Source organism: Melanotaenia boesemani, chromosome 14 (genome assembly GCF_017639745.1).
Source record: "Melanotaenia boesemani isolate fMelBoe1 chromosome 14, fMelBoe1.pri, whole genome shotgun sequence".
Taxonomy (NCBI): Eukaryota; Metazoa; Chordata; class Actinopteri; order Atheriniformes; family Melanotaeniidae; genus Melanotaenia; species Melanotaenia boesemani.
The window spans coordinates 18,928,317-18,952,424 of record NC_055695.1 but is presented as its reverse complement, the minus strand read 5'-3'; the positions used below and the strand labels follow the sequence as shown (position 1 = coordinate 18,952,424).

At 40.4% G+C, this 24,108-nt stretch overlaps 1 protein-coding gene across 1 annotated transcript in view; it reads left to right on the top strand.

The window, feature by feature from the left end:
• insrb (insulin receptor b) overlaps positions 1-23,523 on the top strand; it is a 67,642-nt gene extending 44,119 nt beyond the window's left edge. Inside the window, exons 3-23 of the mRNA XM_042007412.1 lie at positions 5,511-5,719; positions 5,818-5,951; positions 12,665-12,804; positions 12,892-13,036; positions 13,117-13,328; positions 14,415-14,541; positions 14,680-14,930; positions 15,332-15,499; positions 15,597-15,795; positions 17,518-17,656; positions 17,799-17,952; positions 18,204-18,352; positions 19,973-20,129; positions 20,410-20,506; positions 20,676-20,743; positions 20,839-21,068; positions 21,730-21,840; positions 22,032-22,194; positions 22,288-22,417; positions 22,511-22,645; positions 22,812-23,523. Of these exons, the coding sequence (XP_041863346.1) occupies positions 5,511-5,719; positions 5,818-5,951; positions 12,665-12,804; positions 12,892-13,036; positions 13,117-13,328; positions 14,415-14,541; positions 14,680-14,930; positions 15,332-15,499; positions 15,597-15,795; positions 17,518-17,656; positions 17,799-17,952; positions 18,204-18,352; positions 19,973-20,129; positions 20,410-20,506; positions 20,676-20,743; positions 20,839-21,068; positions 21,730-21,840; positions 22,032-22,194; positions 22,288-22,417; positions 22,511-22,645; positions 22,812-23,166 (3,473 nt within the window). The 3' untranslated portion in view covers positions 23,167-23,523. The remainder of the gene's footprint in view (positions 1-5,510; positions 5,720-5,817; positions 5,952-12,664; positions 12,805-12,891; positions 13,037-13,116; positions 13,329-14,414; positions 14,542-14,679; positions 14,931-15,331; positions 15,500-15,596; positions 15,796-17,517; positions 17,657-17,798; positions 17,953-18,203; positions 18,353-19,972; positions 20,130-20,409; positions 20,507-20,675; positions 20,744-20,838; positions 21,069-21,729; positions 21,841-22,031; positions 22,195-22,287; positions 22,418-22,510; positions 22,646-22,811) is intronic.
• The last annotated feature ends 585 nt before the right edge of the window (positions 23,524-24,108 follow it).

The window sequence follows — 24,108 nt, the reverse complement described above, 5'->3', positions numbered from 1 at the left end:
GGAGCAAGTTTGTTACCTGAGGAAAGACACTGCAAAGGGTGGAGCACAGGGAGAGGATAGAAGAGAAGACAGCTTAAAACAAGTTGAATAGGAGGTAAGAGCACAATGCTAAAAGGGACAGGAGAAACTGTGTTTCTTTTTTATGAAACACAAGGCACAAATGATGACTTGGGAATCTAAGAAAATGCCTGTTGGGAGCATATAGCTAATTACTGCAGACAGTCTTTGTCTGGACTCATCTCCATAGTAACAGGATGGGCCAGCAAGGCTGGCTAGCACACAGGAAGACACAGACAATGAAATCGATGGACAGAAAGACATAGCAGTGAGCAAAACTATGTTAAAAAGCCAGATTCTTGTGCATCAGGTAAACAAGGACCCATTATTGATTTATTTGCTATTTATTACTATCAAAGTTTTCATAATAGCAGTATCTTGAAATTACAAGTCACATAACATCTGAATGTGGCCTCACAAAGTAGGTTAAAAATGTCTGTTCGCGTGCTTATTCAACCACAGTCAGATGAAAACATTGCAGGTTCATTTAAAAGGTTTTACTGACAACAGTCATCCAAATACTACAGCCTTAAAGCAAGCGTCCCAGAGTGAAGTTTTTAATGACTTTGCTTTCATTCTAAACAGGATTTGTATTGTGACCTTTTTGTGAAAATTATAAAGAGGGTTTTTTTTGTGTGTGTTAATATTGAGAGACTGAATGCTACTGTTTATGTAAGTGAGCAACTTGACATGTTGAGGCAGGTGTGAAGATATGAGGGACGTGGTTATTTTGTGTGCATGTGACAGAGGAGGGATGAATCATAATCTAAAAGTGATGGAGGATACCAAATAAAATATAGGTACATAAAAAAAAAAAAGTCTGTTTTTACCCAAAGGGCCTGTTTTAAAGGCTCATGTAGAAGAGGGAGTGAGGAACACTGAAGTGAACTAGTGTAGCTGCTGCACTGTGCCAGCCAGGTCCAACTGTCAGGAACCCAATATAGTCTAAGTCATTAAGCCAATAGTGTATACACACGCACACACACACTCACTCACTCTGTCTTTAAAAGAAAATCTATTGTCAGGGTGCTCTGCCCTGTTCCTTTATAACAGCTGGTTTTTGTGACATTAACATGTCCCTGAATAAGTGTATAAAATTCACATTCCTTGGTTGTTTGATCTGACATTACCTGTTCGCTGCCTGTGTGGTTGCTAAAGTAGTTTAAACTTAGTGACACGAATTACAGGTGGACGTTGTGACATGGTAAATGACCCAATTTCATTACTGGCTGATGAGTCTGTGTGTGTTGTCCAAAGATGAGTCCCTGCACAGAGCTGTAGACAAGACATTTATGTACGTCTACAGCACTTACACACTGTGTAAAGGGACACCACACAGTGTCATTGTTATTAATGTCTTGGTGACAAATAGACAGGAATATGCTATGCTTAAAAAAAAAAAAAAAAAAATCTCACCTTTTTTTTTTTTTTTTTTTTTAACGTATCTGAACTTAGACCTGTACTAGGTAGAGTAAGCCCAGATCATATTGCTGCCTCCATGGTGCTTCTTAGAAATTAAATTTAGCACAGAAAGTATGGGAATTTGTGTTTGGTGGATTATTTCTTTGTTGTAACCAGACTTTAAAAGGTCAGTTAGGAGAATGAGCTGTTGGGCATTGGCATTGAAGAACTGGCAAGTTTTTTTATGGGCACAACCCACAGACTTAACTCTGCTGCTCATCTCATAAATGCATTTTCCTCACAAATATGGCACCATCTAGACGGGAAGTAAGTAGGTTAGAAATTAATTTTCAAGAAGCATTGTTACACCAAAGAAATAATCCATCAAACAAAAATTTCCATACTTTTTGCACTAAGTTTAGATACTAGACACTGTGGGCACAGCTCTCAAACCCACTGCTCTTCTGTCCATCATTCTGGAAAATACTGACTCTGAACTCATCAGGCCAGATTTTTTTTTCTTCCCATATTTTTTCCCTTAAGTCTACACAGCGGTTGAGTTCTTGTTCTGCTTGTGGAAATGCTATTACTTCCATTTCAAAATCACACATAAGTGCTTTGATGATTTTCTTTAATTTATGAAACGTTTAAATGATGTTCAGTCAAAATCATTCAAGATTTCCTTCTGACCGCATTTGTTCCTCAAATCTTCCAGATTTTGGTCATGTTTTGAATTTTTTTTTTAACCGAAAAGTTTTTTTTTTTACTTTCTGTGACTTAGTTGTCCTTCTCTCATGACCACAGGATGTGTTTTCTAACATGGCTGTCTAAGAAACAAAAAGCTGTTATGTTATTAATCTTTTCCAATAAAAGCCTCCTACCTATTTTCTATTTTCTCGTTTTCTGCCTCTTTGTCTTCTGTTTTCTTTTCTGCCTGTATGTTGTGTGTTTCTGCATGTTTGTTTGCTTACATGTATATTGATGTTTTTCATGAGTGTTGCTCTCCTCCTCCCAGCAATCAGTGTGTTTTTGTTTACACTCTTTCCCCTCCCCCCCATCTCTTTCTTTGACTGTCTCAGGGCAAATGTCTTACATCAGATCACTCAGAGCATTTATAGCAAAGCTTTTGAAGCTTAGGATTCCCACCGTGGCCAAATATAGTAAATGTGAATCCAGCAGCTGTGTGTGTGTGTAGAAGAGGGTGGATGAGCATGTACGTGCATGTGTTGTACTGCGTTAATGGCTCTGGGGTAAAAACGTGTTTGTTATTGTTCCCAGCACTTTTGCCTTTACACAAAACTGCCAATTAAATGGGAGGTTTTATGTGTTAAGAGCAGGAAGTGTTGCCGTGTTTGGCTGCATGTCATTGGCTGCGTGGCTTCTCCCATGTTCTTTCCCTGAGGACAGAGCAGCCAGGGCTCTTTACTGCCACGGCCAAATGAAAGGTAAACACAGCGCACCTTTGATCAGGCTTTGCATTTAAAGCCTTTACTGGAACTGTGTGTAGGTGTGTGTGGGGAAATGGTAAGCTAATGATTGGACTGACACAGTGTGGTTTTGTTCGTGTGTGTTTTGTAGCTTGATAAGAGATAACCTCTCCAAGATGCTGCTGCATCCTCCGTGTTGTTGAAGTACAAGTGAAATTAACCCCCCCCTTGAAATTCAGCTTGCGTGAGCACAAAACACAGCGTTGTATGAATGAAAGTGGGAGGGGCTGAGTGGCCTAGAAAGGCAGGCAGGCAGATAGAGGGATAGATAGTGGTGCAGGGCTGGGTGAGGCTGTGGTGGAGATGGACATGGGAGGAGGGGATGAATGAATGAGTGAGCTTACTGGAGCATGTTTGGCATAGCAGCTAGCTTGTGTAGCCTGGTGCTAATGTGAGCAGAACAGGGAATAATCCTTCTGCAGTGGTGGCGTTATCCTGTCGTACTGCTGCCTGCTGAGACAGAAAAACAGGAGATAAATCTGTTTATACGTATCCATGAAGGACAACACACACAAAAAAACCCCCTGAAAGCTAAACTAAACTTCATATTTTCCATGCTTTTCCTGATCCTGTACAGTATGGCTGTGATGTGAAATAGATTCACTGTCTCTGCCCATGTCTGTTTTTGGTCTTGCTATTGGGCTTGTTGTAATTCCTACAAAGCAGCAGCAGTAGATTCATCTTCCCTGGTATGCTGGCTTCTTAGCCGTGTCTGCCCCCTGTCTGCCCCAGCAAGGCCAGGGTTAAACCTGGGCGTCTCTCCTCCCCAACATGGAAGAGGCCACTGAATGGCTGCCTCCCCCAGCCAGCAAACACATTGGCTGAAGCTGAGGGTGGATCTTGGGCTGGAGTGGTATTCCGGCGTGGATTCTCGGCTGGAGCTGGATTACAAAACCCTCCCTGCTCTGTTACGTTAGGCCCTGGTTGCAGCACGTACACACAGCAGACAGACGAGAGGGGGAGGGCTGGGCCAGAGCCATGCATTTTTCACTCTGGGTTGGAGACGATTGTGTGCTGTGGTAGGTTTACGGCTCATAGTAAAGAAAATGTAGTAGAGTGACCCTTGCATGAACTACCCTAGAGGTCAGCCATGGTGGGTTTTTTTTTTTGTTTGTTTTTTTTTTTTTTGCTGATACATATATACATATATATATAATATATTTAAATAAATAAACCATTTTCCCTCTCCATGGTAACCCCTATTCCTCACATTATTACCCCACTTTAACGTCATTATCCCACTGTTCCTCTCCCCCCTTCCTGCCAAATAACCCTGTCAGTTCTGTCCTCTTTTACTCAGGCACGATCATGGGCAGCTTTCCAATGCTAATACAGGGGGTCCTAGCTGTATCCTTGGCAGCGAGAGATCATGTGATGTCCTCAGAGGTGGCATCCTACAAAAGCTGCCAAATAGTTCATGCCACCATTACACTTTTCAGCAGCGTGACGCTCTCCTAAATCATCTTTAGCCTGGTCATATATGTTGGATTTATAACGCAAATGTTACAGAAGAAGTTCATTAAGATCTTGATTTAATTGAAGTAGTTAATGGAAGTTTTCACCTAAAAGGGCCTCAAAGCAGGGTAAAGAATCTTTAAAAAAGTTTGTAGCTTGTTATTTGACCCGAGTCTGCTTCTGCTCCTGACAGGTTTTGGTTGAGTTGGTACAAATATCAGAGATGACAGTACTGTGTGAAACATGGTGGAAGACACTGATTAACACAGTCATGGATAGGAATCTCAGTTTGAGGTTAAATCTGGACAAAATACTTTGCTATTTTCCAAAGTACATTTTAAAGCAAATGAATAGATTAAACCAATAAAACACAGATTTGACTGCGTGTGTGTGTGCCCAGAACGAATTTATGAATATTTTGGATTAGACATCAGATTGTCTTTACATCCTAAACTAACCCCTACCCACCCGCGTCATATGGTGAGGCCCATATCTTGTTTTCTTGCAGCTTGTATGTGTAGGTCTGTCTCAGCGACCCTCAGACGAGCCTTTTAAAGTCACATACAGAGCACACGTCAGACCTGACTGCTAATCTTATCACAATCAGGCTCTGTGACCAAATGCTGTTTCCCAACAAGTCAACTGAGAGCTGACAAGAGCCAGCGACACATAATGTTTGGCGTTTGAGAGTTGTTTCCATGGTACTGCAGACCTCTGCTGTTGACCATCGTGTGTAAACTGTGGTCGCTAACGTTCTCATAGACACGAGGCAGGCAGTTGTCAAGTTGAATTTTTTCATATTCAAGTATTGGTAGACCTGTGGGCTTCTTTCACTGCTCTCAGGTCAGAGCAAAACACCAATTGATCTCTTCTCCCCCTTTTTGGTCTACTGTTTTGTGAGCTGTTGTCATGCTAAGCCACATGTCCATATTCATTCCCATGTTTTTTAAATTTCATTTAGTTTACCTGAGCAGGATATTTGTATCATTTTGTCCCATAGGTCTCTCTTGCCAATGTCATATAAGCCTCATGCAGTTAACAGCATTGTTCTCTACATGCATGAGCTGATACTAACCATCTCTTTCCTTATTATCCTCTGCTTTTCCTCAGTGTGCTCGGATAAATGTAAGCATGCTCCATGCAGCAGCCAGGGCCAGTGCTGTCACCACCAGTGCCTGGGTGGCTGTTCTGAACCAGGGAATGCCAGCAGCTGTGTGGCCTGCAGGAACCTCCAGCATGGGAACACCTGTGTAGAGAAATGTCCTCCTGGATACTACATCTTTAGCGGCTGGCGCTGCGTTAGCTTCTCTTTCTGCCAGGTTGGTTATAAGTTAAATTGTTGACCCAAATCATATTTAATACAAATGTAGTTGAGGTGAATTCATGTTCTGTGTGTTTTCTTTTTTTTAAAATACAGAAACTTCACAATCAGTGCAAAAATGTTAAACAACAGAACCAGGACCAAGAGGCCAACTGCTATGAATACATCATCCACAACGGGGCCTGTATTCAGGAGTGTCCTTCTGGATACACTACTTTAAATTCAACTACGTATGTTATGTTTACACATAAAGAAACTTGTGCACACACACACACACACTTTGGAAGTCATCCAAAGCTGATAAAAACATTTACTTTTATGGGCAAAAAAAGTAATATTCTATTATTCTACTTTAAAATGTTTTTAATAGTTTGAATTTCCTTTTAATTATGTCTAGAAAGCTCATGTCCAATTCTTTTGTCCATGAGTATAACATATATATGAATAACTTATGTTTGTATGTATAAGTGTGTGTATATGTGTGTATGTATATGTATGTATGTATGTATACACACACAAGTTAGTTATATATAGGCCTGTCGCGATAAGCAATAAGTCAATTAATTGAACGATAAGAAAATAAGAGCACGATAAGTTTGCCGGCCGCGATAATTTTTTTTCGTCCCCCCTTTACCATAGACTGTGTATGACAATAGGTGTATGACTAAACGCTCTGGTTTCTTGCGGAGTGATCTCTCTAGTGTCACACTTGACTGCAGCATGTTGCAGCACGAGCCGGTAAGCCGCATTTGTTTTGCACGGCTGCCAACACGCAATGGCCGTGAGACTTGCGTATTTAAGTGGCTTCTCACGCTCTCGCGCTAAACCTCCGATTCTCATGCTGAAATATGTAAATAATAGATGCAAGCATCTCCTCTTTTATTGTTTCGCTGCTTCCCACATGTGAGCAGAACACACACATTCTAGCTTACGACGTCAGTACAAAGCCCCCACTTCCTGGTCTACCGTAATAACCCCTGTAATCCGCAGGCACATTACGCAAATAGAATCAGCCTATATACTACCGTATATGACAAAATACACATTAAGAGCAATGCCGGCTAATCGAGAGGTTTGGGAGGATTCCCAGTGGGCCGCATAACTTTTGGGCCGGTGTCCCGGCGTATGTGAATGTGGTATCCCAGCTAACTGCTGGGTTGTAGTTACTTATAAGGCCAACAGAGGGCAGAATGACTTTGTTTCACAAGCAGTAGATTTTGAAGAGCAGAAGAAGAACACGGGTTTTTGTTCGATGTAAAGTGCTGAAGTTTGGTTCGTCATTAAAACCGGCATGCTTGTCTACTTGTCTGGAGTTTATTTGAAGATGCAACAGTGAAAAAGGCGCTTTTATTTATTTAGTTTATTGACCTTTGAAAATGTGTACTTGCATTATTACGGCATATGTCACTATATTAGTTGAGAATGGTCTCAAAATGACACATTAGCGCTCTGCGCAATATTATCGTTTATCGCGATAATTTCTGAGAAAATTTATCGTACAGCTAAATTTGTTATCGTGACAGGCCTAGTTATATAAATGTCCCAAGAGTTATGTGGCCAACCAGGAATCCTCCTGAACCTCTCAATTGGCTGACTTGAAATTCCAGTTGTTTTTAAATTTTCTGTTTTTACTGTCAACTTTTTCTTTGAATATGACGTTATCATAAGAAGCTGGTGTCTTTGGCCTTCCGTCAACAGTGTAAACAGCAGCTGACACAAAGTAGTGCGCTTACAGTTTAGTCGCTGTTTTTAAATGATTAATTTACTATTTATTGGGCTGTGGGCTGGTCCAAGTAGACTGATGGTCTGGTTCTGGCCCATGGGCCACCAGTTGAATAGCCAGTGTTTGTTTAGCCCTGCTATATAACTGGCACAAAGGCACATAATTTTATATGCAAACAAGTCCCTGTTGTTTTCACAGCCTCCAGTTAGGGTTGTCACAACACTAGGGCTGCAACTAATGACTATTCTGATAGTCGATAAGTTATCGACTATTGAAACGACTAGTCGACTAATCGGATTATGTATATTAAATGGATCTTATTACTTTTAGCTTTGAAATCTTGCATGAGGTTGTTATGCAAGTCCAATGTGCCTCCTCTTTATATGTTTGACATACTTCTGTGGTACGCAAGGTCCGCTTTGCAAATCTCACACGTATTTCAATTTTTTTTGTAAGTTTAATGTGAAGTAGTCCCAGACTTTTGACGTCTGCCGCCGTTTCGTTCCCCGTCATATTTTTCCCCTGGCAGACTTTATTGCACATGTGCAACTCTCAGCAGAGATAGGGAAGAAGACAATGTCTCTCTGTAGGTTTCTTTTTTTTTTTTTTTTTTTCTTTCTTGCCAACAACAATAGTTAAATTTGCTATTTTTATTGTTGACTATTGTCGACAATGCTGACTAATCGTTACAGCCCTACATGACACTAAAATTTCACACCAATACCAATACGAAGGATGGTGCTCGATACTAGATACTATTTTTGAGAATAAATCTTTTTGACAACACTACCTCCAACACATTTCATTCTGTAACTACGGAGCTGCATGAGGTCCAAGCTAAACCTAGCTGACACCAGAGAACAAAGAGGTGTCCACCACTGTTTAAAGCAGTTTAGTGTGCCGATAATATGTTTACTTAACCCATTAAAGCCAATGTTTGTGGTGAGAAAAAAATACTTACCAGCATGGATCATTTGTAAGTCCTGAGTGTTGATTATTTTGGAAACAGTACATGGGGGTGTATTAGTACCGAAATAATGTGAGTGAATCTTTAAAGCCAATTATTTTCCTGTTTTAAAGGAGCTTTCAGTTGTAGTCTTGAGTTAGCTTCAAGGTCCATTTGGGACCGGTTTAGTGAGTCTGGTTGAGTGGTACTCAAGGGATTATTTCGGTGAAGTAATAAGACATCATGTTTGGACGTAAAGAATTGTTGGATCTGTTTAAAGGGATTGCAGACATGTTTTGCACTGCAAGTATTTAAGTTGGTTAAAAGAATATGTTACACAAGTTAAAGGTGGAAGGAGCAGATTCTTGTTAGAGCTATTTGTCCTCCAGGATACTGAACCCCTTATTGCAAATAAAGTTGTGTGAAAGTCTCAGGCAAAATGGTCCCAGTTCTATCTGCATATGCAAAAAGCAAGGGCACAGCCTTGTTTCGTATGTCTTGTTATTAAAGAGGACAGAAGACAATATTAGCCCTCTGATATAGTCTCAGTAGCTGTTGCTAAACAAGGACGACATACATTTGTGTTTAGGCCAAGTATGTGCTTTGAAACCACTCCTGTTTACATGCTTTCAATACACACGCATAAGGCTTGGGCAATGAGGGTGGCGTATTTTCCAGTAGGATGAAATATTCATGTGACAAAACAACTATCAGAGCTGTTACTTCAGTTTGATTAAAGAAGTTCATTCACCCCAGCAAGAAGATGCATGGAGATGGATAAAAAGACATTAGTTTTTTTTTGTTTTTTTGTTTTTTTTGCTTTAAAGTTTGAATCTTTGTGTGTAGGAAATTTTCATATACATAGGTAAACACAGTGTGCTCATTGGCATGTACCTGTGCGCTTCCTTTTCCGTTCAGCTCCCAGCGCTCAGTAGCTGTAGAAAGCACATTTGCAAGGTTTTTTTTAGCAGTGATGTGTTGTGTATGTATGTCTCTGTCCATGGATCTGTAGTAAGAGTCAACTTTTCTCACTGCACAGCTCGCCTACTATCATCACACTTTCTGTACACACATCATGATAATGGCGTCCCTCCAACAGAACTGATGGGAAGCATCCTTTCAGCTATGATCTCTGAGATGAGCTCCGCTATTTGCTCTTCATGCATAACATCAAATTTACTTTGTACGGTGACAAAGCTAGCTGCTTTGTGGATGGACCTTCTGGTGGATGCTCTCTTTTTAAATGATTACATGCTAGCTTTCTCTGGCAGAGGTTTTCTTTGAAACCCCCTCAAAGGCACAGGTCTGGTGTTGGTGTTGTAACCCGATTGAAATAAAACACAACACCCAGCATGGAAGATGATTTACAGGATGAGGGAATGATGGTGATCTTGCAACTATTGTTAACAGAAAAAGCCAGAACTGATAAAAATAACAGACTGGAGACAGCGTGAACACGGACTTCCTTCCCTGTTCCCCAGCAAGCTCGCTCTCTTGGTGTTCGCTACATTCCACGTCACAACTCTGGAGCCGTCGACTTTCCACACACACATAAAGATATTTTGTCGTAAATGTTGAACATTTTTAGTATTTCCAATTGTCAACCGCGACCCGTTTGGGAGCCGATTATCGGGATGAATTCGCTGTTAACACACCTCATGATAATTTTATAGGAACATCTTATAAGACTCAAGATAATCGGGCGTTTGCTGTACGTGGTCGTGGAGGGGCAAAATCAGGACAAAAACAGCCCGATAATCTTTGTGTGTACCAGGCTTGATTTACCAAGTTTCAGAAGTCACTTTTACAGTACACTGTGAGGAAATTTTGGTCAGGCATCTACAGCTGTGCCCTACTAAGAACCTTTGCTAAACTGGTATGTTAGTCTGGATCTTTGGTGTTTAAACTTAATGGGATTCATACACAAATGTCCCAATAAGCTAGAATTTCTTTTCTTATATCTAATTGTAGAATAGTTTCAAATTATTCTAAATAAATATTTTTTTACACAGAAATTAATCACGTTTGATGTGCTTTCAATGGGAATATCATGTGCTTCATCTACATTTTTCTACTGTATGAGAAAAGTTTGCTCTTCTTTTCTGAACTGTGTGACAGTACCGCAACTGTGTGCAGACCGACACACAAACTTCTGCCAGGGCTGCGCCCAAACCAAACCTGAGTGTCAGCTGTGGTCTCAGTTCTCGATGGCTTTAACAGACCCAGGAGTCTGAGTCACAGAGTTCAGATAAACACTGTCGCTTTAAGAGCTGCCTCTGATCCCGTCCTGTCTGCCTGCGTGTCTGTGTTTTCAGTACAACGGCCCAAAACATTCTCCCTTTCTATGCTGCAACTAGAGCATTACTTTGTGAGAAACTGAATACACAATTTTCCAAGTGGGGGAAGAGAGATACAAAATAGCCTTTAATTTTTTTATATTCTTGTTGTTTTAGAGTGCCTCTCACAGTGTTTCCACTCACCCGTAGAGGGAAAACAAGGATTTTGGCCTCTTGATTGGAGTAAAGTATTGAAAGGTTGATAAAATGGAAACCAAGATGAGCCAAACATGTTAAAGATTACTTGGCTCTATCAGTGTGTGGCAAAATCCAGAAAAGTACCTCTCGAAGTTTCATGTCTTTTTTTTTTTTTTTCTTTTACTAAATGGTGTTATGATCACAGCCTGGTTACTGGGGGGGTAAGAGGCACAGTTTGGGTAACCATGTGCATATATGTGTGTGTGTGTGTGCTTCCTGGAGAGGGGATTATAATAAAAGTTGCATAAACATAGAATTAGAAGTGGGGTGAGCTTACAAATGGCAGTACATGCAGAGCTTACATGGTCCCCGCTGAACAACAGCATTCTTTGTTAGCTGTGCCCCATGTGCTTAGGCTGCACTGAGAAGGTGGCTGTTTAAAATAACTCTTCAACTTTTTTTTAAACCACCGATTTGAAAGCTTTCAAATCCACTCTAATGATTCATTGTCATCTCTTAGCCTCATTGGATACGTGGCTATATTTTTCCAGAATACTTTAAATTTAAATCAACTTTCTTGTTTTTAATTAACAATAAATCAGTGGGGTTCTGAGTTGTATACAAGTTTCCCGCCAACCAACCAAAATTCTAATTTTTAGGCAATGCCTAAGCAGACCTTTGTTAGGAAGGTCAAGGCTGGAAGTTGGATAAAAAGGAGGATTATGTTCTTTTGAGGGGGTTTCAAAGACAAAGTGCTTGTTTGTGAATGAAGTGTTGGGTCTCTTTTGTCTGTGTAGCTTATTCTCAACTGCTCGCTAGACGACATGTGTCTTTTGTGAATGAATTTTCCTGAAAGGCTCTGTCAAGGCCTCAGTGCAGCACATGTGTGTATGTGATTTTGTGCACAAGCACATGCTTGCAGGGAGAGGGCGTCACTGGCAGAACTGAGAGGAGGAAACAGAGGAAGGCTTGTTGGGAGCTGCAGCTGGTGTTTCATCCTTTGGGTGTCTGTAATCAGACTCTGCAAATTCATGGCTGTTGCATCTGTACTAATAAATATCAAGAAGACACAAATGATGATGAGAGCTTGTGTAATCTGATTTTATTTCTAAAAGCTTATGGGTCTATTGTGGGACTCAAATTAACTTTCAAATACATCAGTGCATTGTGAATTGGCTAATTCAGTCAGCCGGCTAACGAATTGTTTGTTAGAAAATAATTAACATTTAGTGAAGTTAAATGTCAGATTAAATTATCATGAAAATGTTCATCCTTAAAATTAAATGAATGCCACCTCAGATAATAAATAATACATGACATATTATACAGTCATCTCTCTTCTTTACTAAATTTCCTCAACTCTGAGGTTTGCAGCTTTCATTCATGCTCAGCGCTCTTAAAGCCCCTTCTCAGCATTTCAGCCAGGTTGCTGTCTGGACTTTGACTGGACCATTTCAACAACTTGATTCTTTTTCAGCCATTGTGTGGTGGATTTGTTGCAGTGTTTGGGATCATTTTCCTGCTGCATGAGGCAGGTTTAGAACAATCTTAAGTTGTAGAACTGATGGCTTCAAATTTGACTCGACAATATTTCAGAACAGTAATTCTTGCGTCTTAGTTTTTTTTTTTAAGCCAGGTGAATAATGATAGATAGATACATCTTTGTTCATATTTAGATGTATTTACATGATTTTCAGGCCTGGTAGAGGTCAGATAATTATATCTTAGAATGTGAAATATTAAAAAATGAAGGAGTGTACGTTGAGTAGATGTTGAACTAACCTGTGTGTCTCTGTGCAGGCTAACATGTTCACCGTGTGCAGGCCTGTGTCCTAAACTGTGTGTGGGAAATAAGACAATCGACTCCATAACTTCAGCTCAAGATTTAAGAGGATGCACTGTTCTTCAAGGCAACATGATCATCAAGATTCAAGGAGGAAGTAAGTAGCTTTACACATCACCCCTGCCTGGTGCCCTTCAAGACTCTAAATGTCTGGCTATCTGTATGCCGCTCTTTCTGCTTACAGATAACATAGCAGCTGAGTTTGAGGCTAGTCTGGGACAGATTGAGGTGATCACCGGTTACCTCGCTGTGCGTAGAGCCTACGCCTTGGTTTCCCTCTCCTTCCTAAGAAAGCTACGTGTAATAAAGGGGGAGCATCTTGAGGGAGAGTAAGTTCTCCTCCCTAATCTCATCTTTAGTGTCTTTAACTGTGACTGATATTGATCTGCTTTCCCTCTGTCTCCTTTAGCGTCCATGCTTTCTATGCATTGGACAACCGGAACCTGCGTGAGCTGTGGGATTGGTCCAAGCACAACCTGACAATCCTGCGCGGCCGTACGTTCTTCCTCCACAACTCGAAACTTTGTTTGTCTGAAATCAAAAAGATGGAGGAGGTAACAGGAACCAAGGAGCGAAACCAGAAGGGGGACATTGCTCGCAACAACGGAGACCAAGCTTCCTGTAAGATCACCACACATTTGTTGTTGACACGTTTGCCAACTTTCTGATAATAATGTCATTATTTGTATTTCAATTCCTTTGCCAACTTGCAAAGAGTACAGTTTTAAGTAACTTGCTGGAACTGGTGATATTGCGTTTGATATGTTTTTTCATAAGTAAAAATAAGACAGTTTAAAGCCAGTTAAATATTATGGGGGTTTAATAGGTTTACAGGCAACATTAGATTTCTCATACTTTGCATTATACAGCACTTCATAGCCTATTTATATAAAGCAGCTGCAACGTCTTTGATAGTACACTAAGCTAGCTATTAAACTGGCGTTATGTAATTTTGTGCCAAGGTCATGACTATATAAAAAATTACCTCAATAAAAGATCAGTTTTCTCACTTTTTTTTTCTTCTTTTTGTTGTTTTTTAAATGCAGTCAAACATGTCAGTTCAGGTTGTCTAAGCTGTTCTTAGGCTAAACACAAATTATTATTGTTATAAAAGAATCTATATATATATAATTTAATTGTATCCTTGTTAAAAATATTTTATAAAATATTTCAGCTTTTTTATTGAAATATACATCATATATTATATAACTCCAGTCCTGTACACTGGCTTCCTGTCTTAGTTTACAAAGCACTGAATGGTTCGTTATGAAGCAACCAGATCCCTCAGGTCATCAGGGTCAGGTCTACTTTCTGTTCCCAGAGTCAGATCTAAACATGGAGAGGCAGCGTTCAGCTTTTATGCTCCTCACGTGAAATAAACTCTCAGAAAACTGCAGACCTGCTGAAACTCTCAGCAGTTTTAAATCAGGCTCAAAAACTTTTCTATTTTTTCACACTTGAACTTTTTTTTTTTTTTTTTGCATTTTATCTATTTTATTTTAGCTTTGTTCTTTTTTGTTTAATTTATTTTATGTTATTTTTAAAGTTTGTTTTTAATGCACGTGTTGTTGCTTCATGCACCCTGCTGTAATGCTTTTAATGTTTTATGTAAAGCACTTTGAATTGTCTTGTACACCAAATGTGCTATACAAATAAACTTGCCATGCCAAGAAAGGCACGTGCTGAGTCATCTGTTTTATTATTTAGGTGAGACAAAGCTGCTGAAATTCACCTCAATCAAGACCGCGCCAAACCTGATAATGCTGAGATGGGAGGCTTTTTGGCCATTAGACTTTAGAGACTTGCTGGGATTCATGGTTCTCTACAAGGAGGCGTAAGTAAATTGTACATTTTTTTACATCATCGTCTTCGTTATTAACCTAAATAAGCTGTACTTATAGATCTGCTTCCAGTTCAGTTTGCACCTGTCAATCCAATCTTTATCTTTTTTTTTTTTTTTTACTTTTCGCAGACCGTATAAAAATGTGACAGAGTTTGATGGTCAAGACGCCTGCGGCTCTAACAGCTGGATGATTGCGGATGTGGATCCACCGCCTCGCCCCACAGAAGGCAAGAAGGCAGAAGATCCCAGGCACCTGATCCACCAGTTGAAACCCTGGACTCAGTACGCTATCATGGTCAAAACCCAGCTGTCATCATCTGATGAGCACCAGGTTCATGGAGCCAAGAGTGAGATCATTTACGTCCGCACCAGTGCCTCCAGTGAGTTTAACATATTCATACAGATTTTCATACTTTGTTTGGGACTTTGAACTGAATGGTACGTGTTGTTGAGGTATAACAAATACACCGTATATGACCCTGTCCTAATAAATCATTAACAGCATTTTTTGCATGTTAAAACCTTGCACTGCTTCCATGCTTGATAGCTCAGTAGGAGGCTTTATCCCCTTAAACCTTTTAGCATAGAGTAAAGAGTAGCAAAGAGTGAAACCAGTGGTCTGACACAGTCAAGTTATTAAAGTTTTAGAACTTTCTCTGTCTGCAACTGTGCAGCATTTACCAGGTCCGTCATCCAAATAATAAAAAGGCTTCAGTGTGTTTTGTTTCTAATAAGACTAAATTATTTTTGTCTGTTTTGTACCTTTACCCCCACCCCTCAGAGCCTTCTGTACCTCTGGACCCTATCTCGTCCTCCAACTCATCCTCTCAGATCATCCTGAAATGGAAGCCTCCCACCAGTCCCAACGGCAACATTACCCACTACCGGGTCATCTGTCGTAAGCAGCCGGAGGACAGCGACCTCTACAAGTTTGATTACTGCCTACAAGGTTTTTATGCCCCATTTACCCAAAGAAGTGTTCACTAATGAGCTGCTTCCTTCAGTCTTTTGCTCAACCTTCCCTCACTACTGTTTCTTCTTCTCAGGAATGAAGCTGCCGTCTCGTATCCCGACCCACCTTGACAGTGAGGATGAGCAGAAGTGGAACCACACAGATGAGCCCACATCAGGTGGAAAGTGTTGCGCCTGTCCCAAGACAGACAGTCAGTTGAAGAAGGAGCAGGAGGAGATAGAGTACCGCAAGACCTTTGAGAACTACCTCCACAATGAAGTCTTTGAGAGCAGGTAACAAATTGTCACAACTTCACTTTCAAAGAGGGGAAATGTCAGTTTATTGTTGTAGCTGTTACATGTTTATAACTCTGATAGTTCCTGGATATTCTCAGGATGACATTAAAGGGACATTGTGTAAGAATTACTTCCATCTAACTTTGGAATCATGTATTGCAATCTAACGTATAGTGCGTTCTAGCGCCTCACTTCAACATGTATTGCAACAACGGTAGCCACCGTATCTCAAAAAGCCTCGACAACATTGATGAAAGCATGTCATCCGATAGTTAATAGAGTGTTCACTCACTTCTGGTGTTGAATGTTAACTTTATTCACCGCCACCATATTCACAACAATGCAGTTCGCCTACTTCCATAGCCTAGGCCAGCCTGATGTTTTTCTTTTTGAATTTGTTCTTTTTAGTATCGCCTGATCACGCTGCCTTTTAAGTCCCTTTTTTCTGCTTTTTTGGTGATGGTGAAAACAGCTCCCATGCTGCTGCTGCTGCAGCAACAGATTTTCCAACTTGCTGGGGTAGTAAGCTGCTCTCATTTATCTTCTACCAAGTCTCAATCACTGTGTGCTGGCTCACAGGGAAAACGCATAGTTGATACTATATGTCCCTTGCCGGCAGCTGTAGTTTCAAGATGGCAGACCGTCATAGCGCTGCCCTACCAGCTTACCTGTCATATGTGTGTGTCAGATGATTAGTAGTGGTCATAACACACCAGTGATAGCACATATTTACATGCAGACATCAGTTTTGGCCAGCAAACAACATAAAATGTTTAACAATGTCCCTTTAACTAGAAATCAGCTACCTTCCAGCACTTTACAACAACTTTTTATGCTTGTTTTAAAAGCTTAGTAGGCATGGAAAATTGAGTACAATAGGCATTACACCATTGGATCATCTTGCTTTGTTTATTTCAGCCAAGCTAGATCACTCTTCTTTTGTCCCAGACAACACAGTGTGTGTCTTAAAGCAGCTCCATGCCAACTCTGTCTTCTCTAGCTGGATGTAGTGTGTGTGGGGTTTTTCTAGACTCTTGTTTTTGTACTGGACACTGCTGTGTTAAGGAGGGGGGTGGGTGCTGAAGGTGGGAGGTGCTGAGTGTCTGGGTTCCAGTGCCCTGTCCTTTTCCCCTGTCACACACAAACACCCACAGTCTCTTTGCTGCCCTAGGGGAGCGATTACTTTGCCCATTATCATTCATGCCAGTCAGGGGTGCAGTCATGCAGACTGCCATTTGAAGACACACAAACACCCATTCTCACACACACCTCGGCTGAACCCATGTGCCCTTAACCAGCCATGGTCTTGGTATGTGCAGAACTGCAAAGGGAGAAGCAAATAATTTTCTTCTACCTCTGTAAGCATCAGCTCTGGTTTAACTAAGTCCTGTCCAGTGCAGCAGAGGTAAGGCATCCCTGCAGGAACCAGATTTTTCTCTTTGTTTGGAGCTCATGGCCTTCTGGTTGACTGATAAAGGGTAATCTGCTCATTGGCACCACCCAGTGGAAAGGGCTGCTGGCTCCTCCAGCAGGACAATAGATGGTATTTCTAACCGTTGCTCCATCTGTCTTTTGCAAGTGTTCAATACACATGAAAGGTTTTCTTTTCTGTGGATCTCTGCTGTGTTCATTTCATGTTTGATAAAAACGAAGCAAACAACCCTCTAGGCCTGCTTATTATGTATCCTGATTCCTTCTTTACCTGTTCTGTTCTTCTAGACCATCTCGTCGACGGCGCTCAGTGGGGGTTGCCAACTCCACCCAATCATCTCTGTCTCTCACCACAATCCCCAGTTTGCAGTTTAGCGCCACCACTGCCTCCCCTGAAGATGAAGATGAGGACCAAGAGGGATCTAAGGTCTCACTTAATGTTTGTGTTTACTTCAGGATGCTAGGAAGAAAAACAAAAACCACCTTAAGAAATTCATATCTGATATGACTTGATAGTAGCTCTGTAACTGGCACTGTTAAAGTAACTCATTCTCTTTGTTTTTTCCCAGGTGGAGCTAAAGGTGTTCTCAAAGAAATCAACCGTCATCTCCAACCTGCAACACTTCACCAGCTATAAGATCGAGATTATGGCTTGCAACCATCCAACAGAACTCAAACGCTGCAGCATGGCTACATATGTTAGTGCTCGAACTATGCCAGAGGGTAAGAACAAATGCACCATTTACTTAGATCTAAACTCTCATTTGCATGTTTCACACACATAAATGGAATTCTTTATGCATTTAGTATTGGTAAAAGGGTTTGCAGTTTACATTTGTACTCAAAACTTATTTAACATTAAATTGTTTCCAAACATAAAATTGGCTTCACTGAGATATATTTATATGTATGTATGTATATATTTATTTATTTATTTTATTTTTTAAGGTATCCTTTTCGTATTCTTATTGCAGAAAAAGCAGACGACATCCCAGAACCTGTTACCCATGAGATTGTGACAGCTGAGCCTCCTTTTGTGTTGATTAAGTGGAATGCACCTCTCTCCCCTAATGGTCTCATCATCCTGTATGAAGTTTTCTACAAGAAGGTTGGAGATGTAGAGGTCAGTACCAACAGCTATCAATCATTCACAGGGTGAGGATACAGGGAATGGAGGGAAGAGGAAGTGAAATTAAACCTTTTTTCTTTTTACAAAACTAAAAGAGATGGACCAGATGAGGGCAGAAAAGATCTTCATATGTTCTGTAGGTAAAAAAAAGCTTGAGGTATAAGTCAGAGGTAAAGCCAAAATTAAGGCTGAAAAAATTCAGAAATCTGGAATAATCTGGGGAATAAAGGCAGGCAGTAAAGGGGAAGTTTACTGTCTATGGCATCTGTTCCTTATATGGGGAAAGGAACAAAGGAAATATTTGTTTACAATCTCCCATTGCTACCTCTGCATGCACTGATGTTCCCAGCTGCGTGTGTTTGTATATTAAAATTTTATTGTATTTGGGAGTATAAGTTCTTGTCTGTAACAGTGTGTGTTAAAGTGATTTTGCTGTTTACTTGCTGTAAATGTGTGAATTCACCGTTCATTGCTATTCATTGCTGTGCTGCCTGACCTTACGAGCCAGCAGCAGCTCTGTTACCATAGTGATAGAGGCAGGGAGGAAGACTTGAATGCAGTGGAAGGGATGGAGTCTCATGTCAGGCAATGTCTCCTTTTGCACTGCACAGAAAACACACCATCCACTCCACATACCCTGCAGCACAGTCATACCTATTTAGATTTATTTAAACAACATTCAAAGCATGTTGGATGTTTGAAATAATTATTTGGTTTGTTGCACTATGGTGGCCTAAAGCAAAACTCAAAAGACATTTTTTTAGCAGACTTTTTATGAACCTACAAGAAGTTGTGATTATTAAACATACTAAGCTTAATTTTACATACAACAATACACTAAAAGCAGTCACATATTTGTTCCATCAGTGTGTAAACTGCATAAGAAAGTTCCATCACACTTATCGGATTTAACCTAAAATTGATATTTGGTTTGAGGTAACGTTGCAATTTGTTGATGTAAGTGTGCAGAAAGGCATCCCTGCAAGCATCAGCATGACAGACTGATGCATGTCAGTGGCATCATATTTTATTAACTCTGTTTTCCATAATGTTTACACTGATACTCTACATTTTTTATTAAAAGGGAACTTATAGAGTTGCTCTCGGGTTGGCGTTAGAGTCAGAAGCTTGGCTCATCTTGTTATCCTCACACATAGAACTTCGTTATTATTTATTCATTATTATATCACTTATGACAGTTTAGTTCCTTAAAAAGTTTTTGGGATTAAAAGTCCTAGATATTTTGGGTGGAAACATTTTTTTAAAATCAATAAATGTTGTATTAAAGATGAACAAAGGATACAAGTTATCTGCATTCACACAGACAGTTTTCCCAACCTTTTAGTGATTTACCTGGAAAAAAAAACATTGGTTCTATGCTTCATTGTTAAATCCATTAGTATTTTACTAGTTTGCCTTTTGGTTCCCACTTTACTGATGAAAGGTCACAGTTTTGTTGCAGAACTCTGTTTAGAAAAACTCTTTCTCTATTTGGGTGAAGTAATGTTTATAATAACGTTTGTTCTCTTACTACACACTCTTATACACACACCTGCTTGTTGTTATGCCTGACTTAGCTTGCTTAACTGTATTTTATTTATTTTATTTTTTTAGCATCACACAGCTTGTGTTTCACGGCCAGCCTACCTCAAGGTAGGTGGCACGAAACTCCCGCTTGTGCAGCCTGGAAACTACAGCGTGAGGGTCCGAGCCACGTCTTTGGCAGGAAACGGTTCTTTTACCGCAACAACTTACTTCTCCATGCCCAGCTGTAAGATTAAAAGACTGTCCGACATAACTGAGTTACTTTTTATGTTTGTTTGTTTTCTTTCTATAACTAATTTATCTGACTGTTAACTTCATACATGTTAATTATTTTGTACAAATAAAAATGACACTTCATTTATTTACTTTACTTCATTAACTGCCTGCTTTGTATATTAAGTGTTAAGTCTTTTTAGCTTCTGTTTTAATCATGTTATTAACAGCTGAAGTGTCTTTTAAAAAACTGTATTCCTCAAACTGGATGTTTATTTTTTTGTTTAATGCAGCTGATCCAGGTTTAGTCTGGATTGTGAGTGGTCCTGTCATCTGCTTCATCCTGCTGCTGATTGTGGGAAGTGGAGTCTTTATAGTCATCAAGAAGAGGTAAAATGTTTAAAATGTGCATCATATGACATTAACCTATTACAAGGTTTGAAGAATACTTTAGTTTTCAAGGGTATGTGACCGAATAAAATGAATTAAGGACATGGAGAAAGTTTGCATCCTCATACATTTTGCAGTGTCTGACATGCTTTCTGTGGATGTGTTACAGGCAAACAGAAGGCCCGTTAGGTGATCTCATCACCTCACCTAACCCTGAATACTTCAGTGCCAATGACAGTAAGGAGAATATTACAACATAATCCCAAATTTGCTCCCTCTGTGTTTGTTTCTGTGCTATCAGGCTGTGAAATCAATGTTTTGTCTTTGTGTAGTGTACGTTCCTGATGAGTGGGAGGTGCCTCGGGAGAAGATCACGCTGCTCAGAGAGCTGGGTCAGGGTTCCTTCGGCATGGTGTATGAAGGAATCGCCAAAGACATCGTAAAAGGAGAACCAGAGACACGCGTAGCCGTCAAGACTGTGAATGAATCAGCCAGCCTGCGAGAAAGGATAGAGTTTCTCAATGAAGCTTCGGTCATGAAGGCCTTCAGCTGTCACCATGTGGTACGATTCATTCTGTAAACCCCGTCCTCACTGTGCAGCTTCGGTTCTGACTGCCGGGATGCTGAGACAGCTATATGAGCACTCATTAGATACAGAATATTACAGCAAAAACCAGCTTGAACATGTTTGACTCACAGACTGGCTTGTTGTGTTGAAGCCACCATATTGACTCACAGTTTGACTCCAAAACAAATGTTCACACTTTGTAAGCATTTTTGCCTGCCATTACTATTTCATTACACAACCTACGAGGCACCAATTAAACTGCCATGTGTTGTGCCGTCAGCTGTAAAAATCCTGTTGGGATGTACAAAATCATTTTATTATGTACATCATGATGAGGAGAAAATTGATGTCGTGGCAATGATTTATTAACGTGGTAGCTTCACTTTCTGGTGAACAGAAGTTACACTTCCACACCAGTCCTTTATAAATATCAAAGATCATTTATATTTAAAACATTTCAAAAGAGTTATTGTTTTGCAAGTTGATGCTCAGTATCATTAGCCCTACAGTTAGTGCAATCTGGTCTTTTTTTTCCTCTTTTCCATGTGTTTGTCTGTAGGAATTAGTCATTTAAAAGATATACTCTCCTAATTTGAATACTCTGATTATTTTTGTTTAACAAGCCACAGAAAAAATTTTCATGTTATTTTTGCAGGTCCGTCTGTTGGGTGTCGTGTCCAAAGGTCAGCCCACGCTGGTAGTGATGGAGCTGATGACTCACGGCGACCTGAAGAGCTACCTGCGGAGTCTGAGACCGGACTCTGAGGTACATATCTTTGTTCATCCCCTCAGTGTTAATAGTTTATTTTACTTCCATTTACACTCGTGGTCTAACAGTTCAGTGAAATGCACTTAGTACAACCTCTTTGCTTGACATTGGCCTGAATGAGGGCAATCATTTTTTTCATAGGTCATTGACTAACTTCATCCCTTCATTTTTGTTTGTGCAATTTCTAGAACAACCCGTCAGGCCGTTCACCACCCACTCTGAAGGACATGCTACAGATGGCAGCAGAAATTGCAGATGGCATGGCTTACCTCAACGCCAAGAAGTTTGTCCACAGAGACCTGGCAGCCCGAAACTGCATGGTAGCAGAGGATTATACCGTCAAGATAGGAGGTGCAGATGCATGTGTTTTGTTTTATTTTTTTGGGATCATTGGTTGTCAGAGTGTAGTTTTTGAAGCGTCTCATTCTTCATGTCTTTTTTCAGACTTTGGTATGACGCGAGACATTTACGAGACAGACTACTATCGTAAAGGAGGGAAGGGCCTGCTTCCTGTCAGGTGGATGGCTCCAGAGTCCCTGAAGGATGGAGTCTTCACGGCCCACTCAGACTGCTGGTAAGCTGCACCTCAGCAGCTAATGTGCAATGTTTCCAATCCTGAGCCATACAGGGAGCATTTGACTACATCTACTTGTGTGTGTGTCTGCAGGTCTTTTGGCGTTGTGCTGTGGGAGATTAGCACGCTAGCAGAGCAGCCTTACCAGGGTTTATCCAATGAGCAGGTCCTGAAGTTTGTCATGGATGGAGGCTACCTGGACCGGCCAGAAAACTGCCCTGAGAGGATGTGAGTAGATGCAAGACTGTTTTCTTTTTTTAAGAAAGGTTCCCAACTGATCCACTATTATTATTCTGATTTATGTTTACCCAACATAATATCATACGTGAAGCTATTTACAGGGTCCTCTAAACATACACCTTTGTTAAGTTTTCTTCTCCATGTCTATTCCAAGGCACGACCTCATGCAGATGTGCTGGCAGTACAATCCCAAGATGCGTCCGACGTTCCACGAGATCATCGAGACACTGCGAGACGACCTGCACCCTTCTTTCCAGGAGGTGTCCTTCTTCTACAGCGAAGAGAACAAAATTCCTGAGACAGAGGACTTTGACCTGGACCTAGACAACATGGAAAGCATCCCCCTGGACCCATCTTCTTGCTCACAGAGAGAGGAGAGCTTAGGCAGGGACAGCGGGCCCTCAGTGGCCCTGAGGGGAAACTATGAGGAGCACGTCCCCTACACACACATGAACGGTGGCAAAAAAAATGGAAGAATCTTATCGTTGCCCAGATCCAGCCCTTCCTAACATTTCCTGATTCCTAAAATGACTTTAACCTTTCCCTTCCCCCTCTCTTCCAATCCATTTTTCTATTATCCTTCATGTTCCTCTCTTTTCTATAGATTTCCTTCTTCTTCTTGGAGGAGCCCTTAAAAAGAAAAGAAGAAAAAGACGCAGATCTCAGGACATTTTATTTTCTTCCTCACGGCTGCCGAACACAGGCAAGCAAGGGATGCAAACACTTTTTTTTAAACTTGCTCCACGACACATCAGACTTCATATTACCAGAATCTTTCAACATGTTTCCAGGATTTCTTGTGACAGAAACAATGAAAAAAAAAAAAAAGAAAAAGAAAAAAAAGAGAAAACTGTGAACACAACAAACCTTAGACAACCAAGAAGGCTGCTCGTGCTCAACCTTCCTCAAGTCTCCCACCAATCTGCATTTCCACATTTCTATGCTCCTTTTTTTTCTCTCCGAATGACATCTTTTTACTCAGATAGTGGCCTTTTTATTTGTGGCCTATAAGCAAAGAGAAGTGTCTATCTGTGCTTACCCCCTTTTCCTTTTGTACAATGACTCAATCAGTGGGATGACTTGCGAAAACTTGATTCTAGAACAAACGATCTATTCCTAGAGGAATGTTTTCTTTTGTGTTTTTTTTTCCTTTTTTGGTTCTGCAGAATTCCAAACTACACACAGATTTCATCTGGTGTTTGGTGAATAGTTTTAATTTATTTGATTTATACTTCCCTTTCTTTTCTTCCTCGTTTTATTTCTCTGTCTTCACTATGTGGTTGAAGGATATTTAAACAGTTAAGAATTGGACAAAAGAGTTCCTCAGACTGACCAATAGCTGCTGCTTTGATATACTTTATTGGGTATAGAAATATAGAAATATATATAATATATATAGTATATATAAAATATTGGTGTTTAACCAATATTTTATATATAATATACTGTAT